Source organism: Solanum verrucosum, unplaced genomic scaffold (genome assembly GCF_900185275.1).
Source record: "Solanum verrucosum unplaced genomic scaffold, falcon-dt-bn FXZP01000102.1, whole genome shotgun sequence".
NCBI lineage: Eukaryota > Viridiplantae > Streptophyta > Magnoliopsida > Solanales > Solanaceae > Solanum > Solanum verrucosum.
Window position 1 is genome coordinate 2,547,944 of NW_026019930.1, and position 14,614 is coordinate 2,562,557.

A 14,614-nucleotide genomic window follows, 5' to 3' on the forward strand; every position below is an offset into this window, starting at 1 on the left:
ATAGATGTAAGTTTTATTTTAGCAATAAAAATCAATAAAAGACCTAACATAACGAATAAATTTTAAAAACCTGTCATTAGATTTTTTGCTAAAGAAACCATATTTATTTTTGAAACAAAAAGAGTAAATGATAGAATTATTTCGAGATGAAATATTTACTTGTAACGTAACTAGCGAGAACTTTCAGTCTCTTTAATTTGAGTCCAGAATAAAATAATGATTGGAAAAAGAATAAGTGATTGAAATGATATTTGAAAAAAAAAAAGTTTACAAAAATTAGGTATATCGTATTATTTTAGTGAGCGATATAGGTTTCATAAACGAATCAAGCTTAACAACTATTATGGTCAATAAACTTATACAACGCAGTTATTTAGTTAATGTTAATTTTATTCAATATAGTCAAATGTTAATTTATTTTGAATATGATATATGGTAAATGTGAATTAGTCGAAAAAATTATTGATTAGTTAACCGTTACTTAGTTTAATTAGGATTGATGATAAACCAACAACAAACTTCAAACTTACCAAGAAAAAAGTCATGAATCATTTGATAGCCAATGTCAAACTTCCAACTTACCCAAAAAAGGGTATGAATTGATCACACTAAAATTTAGGGATTAAATCGATTTTTCCGACCTAAAATATTATTAAAAAAAACTCACATATTAATAAACTTAGGGTTTAGATCTTGAAAATATATGTACTAATAAAATTAGGGTTTAGATCTTAAAAAATATAAGTTCTAAAAATTAAGGTAACTCTTGTAACTTTAAAATAATATATGTACCAATAGAATTATGAAAAATGTAACTTAAAAATTAGGATTTGTGTCTTATAACTTCCCATACCTAAAATTAACACCAACCAAATAAACTTGAAAAATTGTATGTATTATAGAATCAAGATTTTAGATTTTGAAAAAAAATGTATCTTTTAAAAAATTAGAATTTAGGTATTGTAACTTCAAGAGCTCCCTATGAGATTTTTCGACGCGAATATGGGTTTAATCACTTTTTCTTTTTTCATCCATCATTTAGGTTCTGGACTCCTCCAATTCTTCACCTTTTCAAGAGCATGTTTGACATTGCTGCTAGAAACAATTTATTTTTAGAAACACTTTTTTAAAATGGCTTTTAAGAAAAATATTTTTTTTAAAATAATAATTTGTGTTTGGTTAATTCATTTGAAAAATGTTTTTTATAAGCAAATTGTGTTTGATTGATCTTTTTTTTAAAAGTGGTTTTGAGAGTGAAATTACACAAAATGACAACTATCAATATACTTCTAATATTAAAATTATTTTATAGAGAGAAACTATTTTAAATATCTATTATAAAAAGTTAATTAAACTTTTATTTTTATTAAGTACATGTTAAACTTTCAATTAATATTATACCTTTTTGGGGGGGCTAGAATCTTTAATTGTTAATTTTCCTTTTCTGTTTTCTTATCTTATAAAAATATTGTTGTTACCAATTTTCTAGTTCTGCAAATAATATGTAAAATAATGTATAATATATAAACGGAAAATAAATTATAAAATTTATTATATAAAAATATAAAATAAAATTTTTGGTAAATATGTATATATAAAAAGGATATTTTAGTCTAGAGAAAAATAATTTTTTGTTTCTACTTCTGTTATTTTTTAAAAGCAGAAATTTTTAGCTTCTTTTCAACCGTAGAAAAACTATTTCTAACTCTATTTAAAAACAATTTTACTGATTTGTCAAATACTTAATTTTTCAACAAAAATATATATATATCAAAATAAATATTTCTGACCCTCCAACAACAATGTGAAACCGGATCTAATTCCCTTAACTATGTATGGCCACATCAACATTTTAAACACACAAATTGACCTTAGCTTGTAGTTGTGGGAAGTGTGTAACTCACTGCCCAACTTTACGCAACTCATACTTACGTGCGGTGCACTATTGAAACATAAACCTCTTGACCAAAACCCAAACTCATTTCCACTAATTTTAGAGAGTACATATTTAAAATTTATTTATATTTATCATAACATAAATTACTAATTGATAAAAAAAAATTAATTTAAATCTAATCATTCAACTTCAAAACGTAAGAATATCCAAAATCATATGTCGACTTAGAGTCTCCGTTTATTTTTACTTATCACTGTTTGACTTGACATGTACACTTTTAAAAAAGAATTATTGATATAGGTATTTTACCAAATTATCCCTATTAAATGATGTTTAATATTAGGTCTTAAAAATGATTTAGAGAATAAGTATTTAACGCGTAAGGGTAAAACATGGAAAAGAATAATTGTTTATTCTTGAAATGTCAAAAGTGACAAATAAAAATGAAAATCTATTTTAAGAATAAGTGACAAGTAAAGGTAAACAGATATAATATTTTTTAACTTTTTGACTCTTTTTTTATTGTTTAACTTAAAATTAAATGGTTATAAGTATTTTTAATTGAAAGGAAAATTTCACCTATGACCAATGGGGAATTCAACGTCACTATTTATGATTAACAAACTTTAATTGACTGAATAAAAATTCATACTAGCTATATTTAATTTTTTGTTTGTACATTTATTATACACTCCATATATATATAAGAGTAAGCCGATCATATCCAGATTCCAACCTACTCTATCCATCAACTTCTCTCTGACGGCTCACTGCAACAACAAGTATCAATTGCAAGCCAACCGGCTATGTCCTATTCGATGGGCTCACAAGCCCTTTTTTTGGCAACAGCTGTAGCCGTTTCAGCCGGCATTATCGTTCTCTTTGATCTTCTTCGGGAAAATTATTTTCCAAATGCAGAGCTTGAAGTTACCAAGAATGATCGAAATTCTCCACACAAAAAGACTTTTCTCAAATCTTGCTTATCTTCAGGTAAATAAATACTTACCATTTTTATTTCTCCAAACTTCTTGGAAAATTAGGTTACTACATTTTCTTTTTTTTAACGTTTTTTGTTTGTTTGTAAAATTGGGGTTGGTAGGGATGGGATTATATGTGGGGACTCGAATATTCATCGAAAGTTCAGATAGTCAAACATCTGAGTTATCAAGATTCTTTTCCTTATCTGAGTTAATTTGATTAATTTTCTAAATTAAATTGATATAATATTTCTGATATCGTAAATTCTAAAGTCTTGTTGTGTCAATATAATTAATCAAAATTCATATCGTATAACTGTGACAGGTGAAAAGAAGATGAATTCGAAGAAGAAAAGGGTTCATTTTGCTGCAGATGTGAGAGATTCAGGCAAAAATGGCGAGGAGTACAGAAGAAGACTATATAGAAAATCTTGTGGGAAGAAGATTTTGGATATGCCAGCAAATCCTACAGCTTTGTACAGTAGTGGAATTCTCAAAGAGAGTGTGCATCGCATGGAATTCTCTTATTGATTAAGTATAAAAGAAAAGAAAAACAAAGAGCAATTAAGAGAAGAAATTTTAGGTTCTAACCAATTTGGTAGTAAATCGTGATGAATGAACATTACATTAGAATGTTTTGTATATTCAGATACGATTGTTCCTAAAATTAAGTTCTTCCTTATGTTTTTTGTGGTGGTACAACCGTACAAGGATAATTTAATTTCTTCGTAGGATCTTAAACTATCTTTATTTCTCGAGTTAGATTTTTTTGATTGAGATATACGTGAAATCTATTTTTTTATTGGTACAAATACATTTTTTGTTTGGTTTGAATACAAGTTATGCTGTGATAAGTTATGTTGGGATAAATTATGCTGAAATTAATTATTCTAACATTATTTCTTATTGATTGTTTGGTTTGTTGTACTAAAAATAATAACCAAAGAGAGCAACACGGTTAAAACTCATTCCAAATACTAGCAGGAAGCATTGGAAGAAAGCAAAATAGAACTATGTCTAAAACATGGATGACTATACATAAATATAATAAAAATAAATGAAACCAAAGAGCACAAAATCATGAAGCAATTGATAAGGAAGTGTGAAGTTTATTTTTTTTCTTCAAAACTAAGCAAGAATTTCAAAAGATTGTGCTATTTACATGGGGAATATACTTGGTTAATGTGAAAAGTGATAATCAAAGGGTTTGAAGTGTAGTTTTGTCATCTAATAAGTTTATCCCATGACAAATTATGATGGAATTATTATACCACCCATTGGGAGGGATAACTTATTATGGTACTATTGCCACTAAATATTTATCCAAAGACTATTTGTGTTTATCCTTCCCACAAAACAAAGTATTATATTTCTTTACCTTTTTATTCTTTTCATTGCAAAGATAATAAAACATCTATTGACTAAAAAATGATGCTTTGTTGAATTTTTTATTTTTAAATCACAAGGTTTCATGTTTTTTTATACTGCATGAATTGTGGTAATCAATGATTTCAAATTTGGAGGTTAATCATATTATGATAATTTTACCTAAGGCAGATTATTTTTATTTTTTATTTTTGGAAACATAGTGAAAAAAGCTGGCAAATAAATCATTTTTACTGATACAAATGAAATTTTCATATGATGCTGAAACAGTTGTAAGATATAGACAAAATCTAGTATTATCATCTGAACTCTCACGTGTGTTATATAATAATAATAAGGAAATTTATACCAAAATATTATACACAAAAGGAAGTTGACGTCAACTCTAGCCCCTAGTCTAACAAGTTCGTCCTAATTTCTCATTCAAGGAAAGTCACCCCACAAAATAAATTTTATTAGCTACTCAGATAAACTATAAGAAAACAAACATTGAATTTTAAATATAGTAAGAATTGAACGGATTGAATTATAACCTAATTTTTAAATTAATTTCCATCTAACAAGCTTCATACCAATTGATATTTAAGCGATGAACTACTTATTTATTAACTAAATCTATTTTAACATTCTCAAATTTAATATAACCGATCATTTGACACCTCTAATTAAGACATAAATAAATACTTGAAACACAACCTAAAGGCACCACTAGCGACAATTTTCTAAGTATAGTCATCATTTACAACAGATTAAAAATATATAATCTTAATTTTAAAAGAATAATAGAGAATTAGAAATCTACTTTGGGCTGTCCTAGCTGATTGGGCTTGGTGGGCTAATGTCTATCAGCCTTAGAGTTGGATCGTGTGACCCAATTGATTGCTAAAAGCGGAGTGGACTGTATGAGGCTAGTTTCACAGAAAAACGAACAACTCTTTCTTAGCAGTGGAATGATAAATTGGTGCCTTTCAAATAGAGTTGTGTATCGATGGATTTGATTCGATTTTGAAGTTTGTCGGTTTAACTTATCAATTTGTAAATATGCTAAATTGTTAATATATCAACTTACCAACACTACATCAAAAATGATCTGTAGCAGTAATTAATTAACGGCAATAGCTTAATTGCCACTAAATATGTACTTTTAGCGACAATTAACACTCTTTGTATATGTCCCTAAAGCCTTTAGCGACATTGGATCCAATGGCAATTAACTAATGTCGGTAAATACTTTAACACTGTTTGTTTAATATGTATATTTATTGCCGCTAAAAGGTGTTTTTATTGTAGTGCAATTATTGGGTTTATTGTCTATTGATCATTATCAGTTCAGTTATATGTTTAGACTTTTAATATTTCGTACATAAAAAATCATTGAAAATCAGTTTAGAAAAAAGTGATAAATCAAATGAACCATGCACATGAGTTAAAAGATTGTATCTTGCAAAAGAAAATACTAGGACATTATAGAATAATCGAGAGTTTGAGACTGTTAAAAAATGAAAGCATGATACTAATTCCTAAGTCAACGACTCTATATATTAACTGGTATGAATATAGTTTATTATTATCAATTAAATCGCTAAGAAAAAAACTCAAAACTTTAAAAAATTGATAACCCAATATAAAACAAAATCAAAACTATGATCAAATTGCTAAATCAATAATCAGTTACAGGTAAATAATTTTTTTGGTTTGAATTATTAATTTCTGTTCAAACCCAACAATGGCACAGATTCCTCCAACTAGACCGCTATTTTTAGAAAAGTAAGAAAATGAAAAAGGATAAGAAGCACCCTCTCTTTTTGTCTATTAGATAAATTTGTATTTAATTAAAACTATAAGATCAAATATAGTTTTGTCTTTATGAAAATAATTCATCATTTGAATGGAATTCCAAACAATTGGAAGATATAAATATTTAGAGAAATTTTTTAATGAAAATTATAAAGAAAGAAAGAGAAATGTGAGAAAAAAATACAAAGAATAAGAGAGACAGATATATAGAGTGGGTTGGGGATAGTTACATTTTGTATTTTTCATTTTTATTACTATAAAAATTAATAATATTTTCTTTATAGCATAGCTAGGTGATTTTCTTATGAACTAACTTACGTAAATCTCCTAAATTTTATTGAAGCTGTTTAATTAGGAACAAGTTATTTTCGTAACTAATTTTCTCAAAATAAATTATTTTATTACATATGAGATGTTATAATAAAATAAATTTAAGGACTATTAATATTTCCGGTCAAACTTAGAATAAAATATAGTAATTGAGATAAAATAACCCTATATTTTATCTTAAAATTATTATACCTTATATCTCGTACCAATCATTACCAACGGTTTTTAAAAAGAAATCAACATGAGCCCAAAAATAAAATAATGTTAATCCATGCTGATCATGTATATAAATACGATATAAGCAGAATAAAATAGCCATCTAATGATTAATTGAAAGGGAATTTCACCATTCCGGCACCGGACCAATTTTCTGGAAGGTTTTTCCCCGGAGAGAGATTGCTCCGACTTTCTCTCTCTCAATCTTAAGGTATTTCATCTCTTTGCCTTAAATTTCCCCTGCGATTCGTGTAAGAATTTGAAACATTTTGGTGTTTTTTTTTATAGCAGGCCCTGTGAATTTTTTTATTTTCGTCTGTTCGTTGTTTATAGTGGCAGCATTGTTTCTAATCGGATCTATTTCAGCTTGGTTCATTCAATTCATCGCAATCGCATGCATGGGGTAATGTATTTTTGGTCTCTATCATAGCTTAATTTTTATTTTTTATTTTTGGTTTATTCAATTAGGGTTTTTTTTTTGGTTAGGCGTTTGAGTAGACATGGTTCCTGAGGAAAGGATATAGAATTTTTATCTATGAGTATATGACAATCATCTGAATTGGGCTTCAATATAAATGGATAGAGAGTATTTATATAGTTAACCCAACTAGTTTAGGGTTAAGGTGCTCTTGATTGAAATTATAACTTTGAATAGTGATGGCCTTGAGGACCAGGCTTGTTGTTGTTATGAATGAGTTAGAATTATTCTTTTTTGACTTCTAAATATATTTCCAAATACCCACCAGGCTTGTTGTTGTCATGAGTGAGTTAGAATTATTCTTTTTTGACTTCTAAATATATTTCCAAATACCCTGAAAGCAGCAAAGAAAGCCCGGCACACTTGTTATATCTACTAACGCTTCATCCTAACCAACTATACCTGATATAAAGCTGTTCTATAAAAGCTCAAGACAAGAAGAAAGCAAGAAAAGGATAGGATTGCTTAAGGAAAGGAGTAAGTTTTAGTTTTTACCCAATGGTTGTTGAACTCGAGGTTGGTAATAAACTGAAGCTGCTCAGTTTTCTAGCATAGCGGAGTGAGATATATTGAAGGAAGGAGAATAAACTTAACCTTCAACCACAAATGGGGTCCTTTAGGCAGCCGATTGCCCGTTTGCTTCCACTGTCTTACATTGTGAAAGCCCATCTATGAAATAATGAAATGAATCAATGACTGGGGAAGTACCTAATTTTCCCAAAAATTTGTAATCCAGAAATGATGTGTTTTTATAACTTTTAGGTTTTCGATTCTTTTATTTCTTTATGAAGTAATTGTGAATAATGGTGGACCAAAAGATGGTAATTGAGGGATGCAGAATAACTTTTTATTCATATAATTTTGATACTTTTTGAAAAACTTGAAACGGAATTAGTGGCTAAGCTAATAATTAGCTCAAAGTGTGTGTAAGAGCTAATTGTCGGGGGAAAGTTTGTCAGCTTAAGTTAGCATTTTCTTTTCCTAATTTAATTTCTTCTCTCCTGTTATTTCATTTTTAGCATACTTCATGTGGACGTTGCAGGTAGTATTAGAGCTCAATCAAACACTTGTATTGCACCATGATAAATGATAATACAATCTGCTAGTTTTCTCCCAAAACTTCTCCTCATCTATACTCTTTTCTCTTATTCTTCTCTTCTCTGTTCTTCAATACCAATAATTTGGTATTAGAACCATTATTAACATGTTTTTAAATGCAAAAATGTAGTTCACTTGTCTCTGAAGATTTAGTCTAGGAGTTTACAGTAGTTAAAACAATTACTTTCCTCAAAATGTAGGTCTCAGAGTTATTTACATCAAAAGGTAATCAAACTTTAATCTTGATGCTATTTGCTTAAATCTAGTCCATTCAATGACAGAAGAATGTTTACTAGTAATTGGTGTTACACTAACCTTGTCATCACATAGTCCAAAATCCCAATCTGTCCATTCGTATGTGCTCCATAAGTCTGTAACTTATTAAAGCAATAACCAAATGAACTATATGTAGTAGTATAGCCTCTAAACCTCATTAAGAAAGAGATCTATATTGTTTTGATGATCTCTGGAAGAGTCGATCCTAATGAGGTGGAAATGTTATATCCTGCTAGCCCTATAGCCATTTATCCTTTCCGTTGTTTACGTGCCATGGAAATTATTTTTGAATTTTCTGACTAGAAGATGTCTCTTTTACGTATATGTATCCTAATTGATTCTTACAGAACAAATGTCATTTGTAACAGTGCAGTGGTTGTCTGGGGTCCGTTAGTAAAATCAAATTAATTTCTTCAGTTCATGAGCCTCTGAATGAGAAGAAACATCTAGATCATTTAGTACATAAAGCTAAACTGTCGGCGGATTTTTGGACAACCAGTACGCGTGACATGGACAACTACAGTGCAGCTCAATCACAAGGAAGCATCTCGTCAATTAGTACATCTACTCAGACACCTGATGCTCATGGCGCTGCAAATACAAACAACCATTCTGAATTTGTAAATCATGGTAGGTATTGGATCTTCTCTTGCTCACAACTTAATATCATTCCATGCCTTTTTTGTTATCCTGGTTGTTAGATGAACCACGATGTTTTCATTGAAAACTCTTTATTCAACATCACTAGTATAAGAGATCTCAATTGTCAAATGAGAACTTTCGACAGCTAAAGCAGTACTCATGCTTCAGCAATAAATTTCTTTCTTTCCTTTGTTCCCCGGTGCCTCTCTTTATCTTTTTTGGTGCGTTAGACCTCTGGTTAGCCATGGATCATATCTGTCATTATTCTTCTAGAAATGTTCCCTACAATGCCCCTAGTGTTTTATGGTAGTCTTCAACACAAAAAGACCTGACGAGCAAATATGTGGCAAGAAAGTTGCTGCATTTGGTAAATCTTGTGGGTACTTTTTTTTGTTGTTGATAAAGTAGTGGTTACTTGTTATTAAATATCAGTAATTTTTTAAAAAAATTTCAAATACCAGTTCTTGAGAATCTGGATGTTCCAGATAGTTCCTGCTAATCCCCTTGGCCCTCGGAGATTTTTTAGAAGTTTGTGAACTTGCTCATTGTGTCTGTGTAAAAAGGTCCTAAGAGTAAGATTGATCAGCCAATAGGTTTTTGAAAAAATATATTTCTATGAGTTAACTTATGCAGTTAGTTCTTTTTTATCAGGATTTATTCGCTGGAACCAAATCAGACAGCAGTGGGTCGGACGTAAAAGTCCCGAGAAGCAACCAAAACAGCTTCTTGAACCCAAATTAAGGTTAGATGTTATAATTTTTACCGAACTATCTGATAATTCAAGAACCCCACACTGTCTTACTATAATTTGACTACAAATGATGTAGTATTTCAAGTTTTAGGTTCTCATTAACCGAGGCATGATCTGTTTTCAATTTGTCCTAAATTTTAATTCTTTGATTAAAAATGAAGAAATTAATCAGTTATCATGCTAGGCTGAAACTTATTTGGGTTGGGTTGTGTTGGGGGGAAGGTGCTTGAGGCCTGATTTTGAAGTAGATATGTTACTGGATTTGGTGCATATCTTTTGGCATGTATTATTGTATAGGTATTTGAGTGTCTGAATTCTGATCATAAAATGTAGCATTCTAGAGCTCTGGCATGGCAACTGGACAACATTTCACTACATCTTCTCTCTTCAACAAACTAAATCCAAATAAAAGAGTCGAAACTACTTCTGATAGGATTGATTTTTATTTGGCGAGTTGGAATACCAAAGGAGTATATTCAGCAGTCTATTAGTTGGATCGAAGACCTTTTGGTTCAGTGATCTTGTTTAATTGAGACCTTTTGTAACTAATTCTAAAAGTCAAAACTCTATAAAACTCCTTTTGTGCTCACTCTAGCAACTTAAGCTTTTAAATGAGATGGTCACACAACTTCAACATGGTATCAGAGCAGGCAGAGGTCCGGAGATCGAATCTCACCGCCACCCATATCTAAAAGAATTTCCACGTGCTTGGCCCTTGAAAAAAAAATTTGGCCCGCACGTGAGGGGGGGTGTTGAGAATATAATTAAACAATATAAGTGTTCTCTCTCTAACAACTTATGCTTTTAGATAAGATGGTCATACATTTCAACAAACTTAACATTCCTTGGAGTTTAGGTGTTGCTCTTTGACATGGCGATATGTTATCAGTTGTTTAACTAGACAATACTATAGTCAGCTTCTGTAGTATCAATTTCTATGTGATGGTTTTAGGATTTCCATTAAGTGTTGGGCTAGGAAGGTCAAAATTATGTCTAAATACTTTCCTAAGGTTGGTCCTAGATTAAGATTAACAACTGAAAGAGGAAAGGCTGCAGAAGCCAGAGAAGATGATACTTGTCCGGGATTTGCATGGGTATGGAATTCAGATGTTCAGCATGGATTTTTGAGGAATAATCACGCTTGGATATTTTGTTCTTTGCTCAATTAAATGTTTTCTATTGATGGATCATACTTCAATAGTAATTTTATTTTTGCAGTTGGAATGCTACTTATGATAGTCTGCTGGGGAGCAACAAGCCATTTCTCAAGCGTATCCCACTTGCTGTAAGTTTGCTTGTTGAAAACAGCTTAAAATGTATTGAATGCTTTTCATACTGTGCTCTATTCAACTTTCCAGCCGTTCTAAACATGTGCTTTATTTAACTGTTTTTGGCTCATCATATAAAACGAACAGGAAATGGTAGATTTTCTTGTGGATGTTTGGGAGCAGGAAGGAATGTATGATTGAGATGTGTTGCAAGCTAAGGTTGCGGACGAATCGTCAAGGGAGAGTAGTAGCCTTATTAGGATGATGTAAACTTGATTTGCTTCGTGACAAAGAGGTTTCTGGATATATGAGGTGATTTGTAAAGATATATATATGTAACCTACCTTTTGTACATTCAAACAAACTATTGTGCTAGGAAACCCGTTGACGTTTATAAAAACTGATGACTCTCGTCTGGTTCTTTCAGCAGATGTTACTTTCTTATGGGAAAAGAATGAAAACTCGTTTAACGATCTTTTACACCATTGGATCTTCCACATTTAAGCCAACCAAATTTGTGAAACTCTCTTTTGAAGTAGTAGTTATCTCATCGATAAGCAATCACCTTCCACCAAGAGGGGTTAGTTACCTCTTCGGTAGAGAGATTGTTTTTGATAGACCCTTGGCATTGATGTCATCAAAGTTACCTCTTCCTCTGTTACGAGAGTGGTTGTTCTTGTTCTCACCTCTTGTTATCTTATCATGGAAGTAAACTTACCTAGATAATTATGATGTGACCAATCCGACAAAGAAGCATGATCGATTGATTGATGTGAGTTAAGTTTAGACAAATAAGGATATTGATAGAATACACAGAGAAATCAGAAATTTATGGTGTGAGTTGTAAAGATAATGGCACGAGAACGGTATGATAATTAGGTTAACACATATTCCATCGTTGTTGTCAATTAAAACTATTATATGTTTTGGCCCTTTTTGAATGAAGAATAAGTGCAATCCAGGGGACAAATCAATATGGAACGCAGAATAGATTGTGCCAAAAAAAAAAATTCGATGTTAGTATTCAGCCTGGAAGAGGGACCTCTTTTCCTACTTTTGTGTTCGTGTCGTCGTTGCATTTAAAGTACAATATATGTGAACATTTAGATTATATTTATTAACTAAAAATCCTTTATTACTCTCAGGATGACTCAATAGAATTGATAGCCTCAAGTCAAAATATACTAGAAGACTTTAAAACATTTTTCATAAAATTCATACGATAATAAGATTAAAAAAAACTCATATGACTTTAATTTAATGTTGATAGTGTGATGTGATATATGAGTGCATCAAGATATCAAAATTCTCCCCTATACGAAAAAAAATGGCGTTTGTTAAGTGGAAAAACATAGATGAGTAAGTTCATTATTCGCGACTTTTGAACCTTAAATAACTTGTTTTTTGAGATATTAATCAATCAAACATGGCAAAAGGAAATAACTAATTCAGAGAAATCTAACATAAATAAAAAGGTGAAATGGCCTTGTCCAACAAAAAATTATATAATATAATGTCTCAAGCAATATAACTTTGTTGATTAACTTAAATTTATGTCTCAATCTAACGTTGCTCATCATCAATTTGTTGAGAAAGCGATGCCAAAATGAATATGGGCCGTCCCCCAATTTGTGGGCCGTCGAAATGTCCAAAGCAAAACCCACGAGGTTCATGAATGGTGTCGGAATAACATTGGATGTAATGTAACAAGTAAAACAAGCAGAGAGCGACTCTGTAAGTTTTTCATATATCTTTTAAATATTTTAAATTATCAATTAGTGTGTCTTATAGTACATTTTATGTAGTTTACAAATATATAAATTTCATCTAAAAACAAATTGAAGATTCCATGCGTAAATTCTCGGTCAAACTTAAACTGTTTGACTATCGAAAAATGAAAAGTGCCACAAAAATTGGAATAAAGGAAGTATATATTTAGATTAGTTGATTGTAAATAGTCGACCTTCTTTTTATTTTAATTTATGTAGCATGTTTTGAAATTTTAGAATTCATAATATTTTAAAATATATATTTTTCATTATATTGATATAAGAATAATTAACATCTATGGTATCACAAAGCAACATCCAACATGGGTGTGTTTCCCATTTGAATAAAAATATATATTTAAATTTAAATTTTAAAATATTGAGGTGATCGAAACTAATTTAATTAGATTCATCTATTAGTCAACTTATTCTTTGAATATGAATTAAAATGTCGCATAGATTGAACGGACGGAATATGTTTTAAGTATTAAAATTAATTTTATAAATAAACAGATACATATTTGGATAGAATATAACTGTTGAAACTAAAAAAAACAATTGTCTATTAAATAAAGAAGTGTTGATAAGCTTCACTTTTTTTTTGTTGTTGTTGTCGAAATGACTAATTTATTTAATAAAATATTATAAATTTTAAATCGTGAGCGTCAAATCTCCGGATGCAAAGATAATGTTTTACTTATCAAATCAATAATGGGCACTACAGTAATTAGAGCCCGTTTGAATTGACTTAAAAAAATAGCTTTAAGTCAAATTGAAATGACTTTTAAGTCAAAAAAAAAATAATAGGGAGAGACTTACTTTTGGTTTCTGACTTATTTTAAGTCATTTTTGACTAATTTTAAGTCATTTTTTACCTTGCCAAACACTTCGTAACATATTTTAATTTATTTTTTATATTTGTCAAACACTTCTAGAAGTCAAACACTGACTTAAAAGTAGGTTTGACCAATTTTTAAGTCAATCCAAACGGACTCTTATTTATTCTTGTATAAAAATAAAGTCACTTATACAGTAATATTTCTATAAATATTTGGTTAAAATAAAATATTTATATAAATAAAATCACTTATACTGTGATAAATTCGTGTGCCCGTGCTTAAATAAAATCACTTATACTGTGATATGTTCGTCACATGAAGCAATTATATGGTTCCACATTATTTCTTTTCAACGGTCCTTAATTACTGAAGTACTCGTTTTATTTATTCATTATATTAAAAAAATATATTATTATTTTATCTTTATCAATTTTGGTATAACTATATATATAAATAATGTTTTTATTCTCAGTATTTTTCAAAATTATTTTTCACAATTTTTAACTATACATCAATCAATATGAATATAATACTCGAATGATCATGTTAATTTTAATTTCTTAAAAATATGCAAAATCTAAAATGGACAATTACCAAAAAGGAAGGGAGGGCGTGGTTTTTTCCTCTATAAAATCCTAGATGTTTTTTCCAAAGAGAGACACCAATTTAATTAAATGTATCATTCTCCTAATTCTATGGGCAGGGAAGCTCACCTGATTTTGTTCCATCTCTAAGCAGATCACGTTATTAAGAAGTTCATTATCGAGTTTTCTTTCTCTATTGCATTAAATTCAATGTCAAGTCAAATTGAATCGAAGAAAATACCTTCTTCTTTTCATTTCTTTTTTAGTCTGTTTCAAAAAAAATTATCTTTCTTTTTTGTTGTCAAC

At 29.8% G+C, this 14,614-nt stretch overlaps 2 protein-coding genes across 4 annotated transcripts; both read left to right on the forward strand.

The window, feature by feature from the left end:
* Window positions 1-2,703: 2,703 nt before the first annotated feature.
* Window positions 2,704-3,405, forward strand: LOC125832720 (uncharacterized). Its single transcript, XM_049511937.1, has 2 exons — window positions 2,704-2,891; window positions 3,198-3,405. The coding sequence occupies exons 1-2, from the start codon at window positions 2,704-2,706 to the stop codon at window positions 3,403-3,405; spliced, it is 396 nt and encodes a 131-aa protein (XP_049367894.1).
* Window positions 3,406-6,797: 3,392 nt separating this feature from the next.
* On the forward strand, window positions 6,798-11,547 carry LOC125832679 (uncharacterized). 3 transcript variants are annotated; one of them, XM_049511900.1, is made up of 6 exons: window positions 6,798-6,814; window positions 6,937-7,006; window positions 8,829-9,085; window positions 9,749-9,839; window positions 11,067-11,133; window positions 11,264-11,547. In XM_049511900.1, the coding sequence occupies exons 2-6, from the start codon at window positions 7,002-7,004 to the stop codon at window positions 11,315-11,317; spliced, it is 474 nt and encodes a 157-aa protein (XP_049367857.1). In that variant the 5' UTR covers window positions 6,798-6,814; window positions 6,937-7,001; the 3' UTR covers window positions 11,318-11,547. The 3 variants fall into 3 exon arrangements, with proteins under 3 accessions (XP_049367857.1, XP_049367842.1, XP_049367850.1); XM_049511885.1 differs by having other exon boundaries at window positions 6,804-6,814; window positions 8,824-9,085; XM_049511893.1 differs by lacking the exon at window positions 6,798-6,814 and having other exon boundaries at window positions 6,898-7,006.
* Window positions 11,548-14,614: the final 3,067 nt, after the last annotated feature.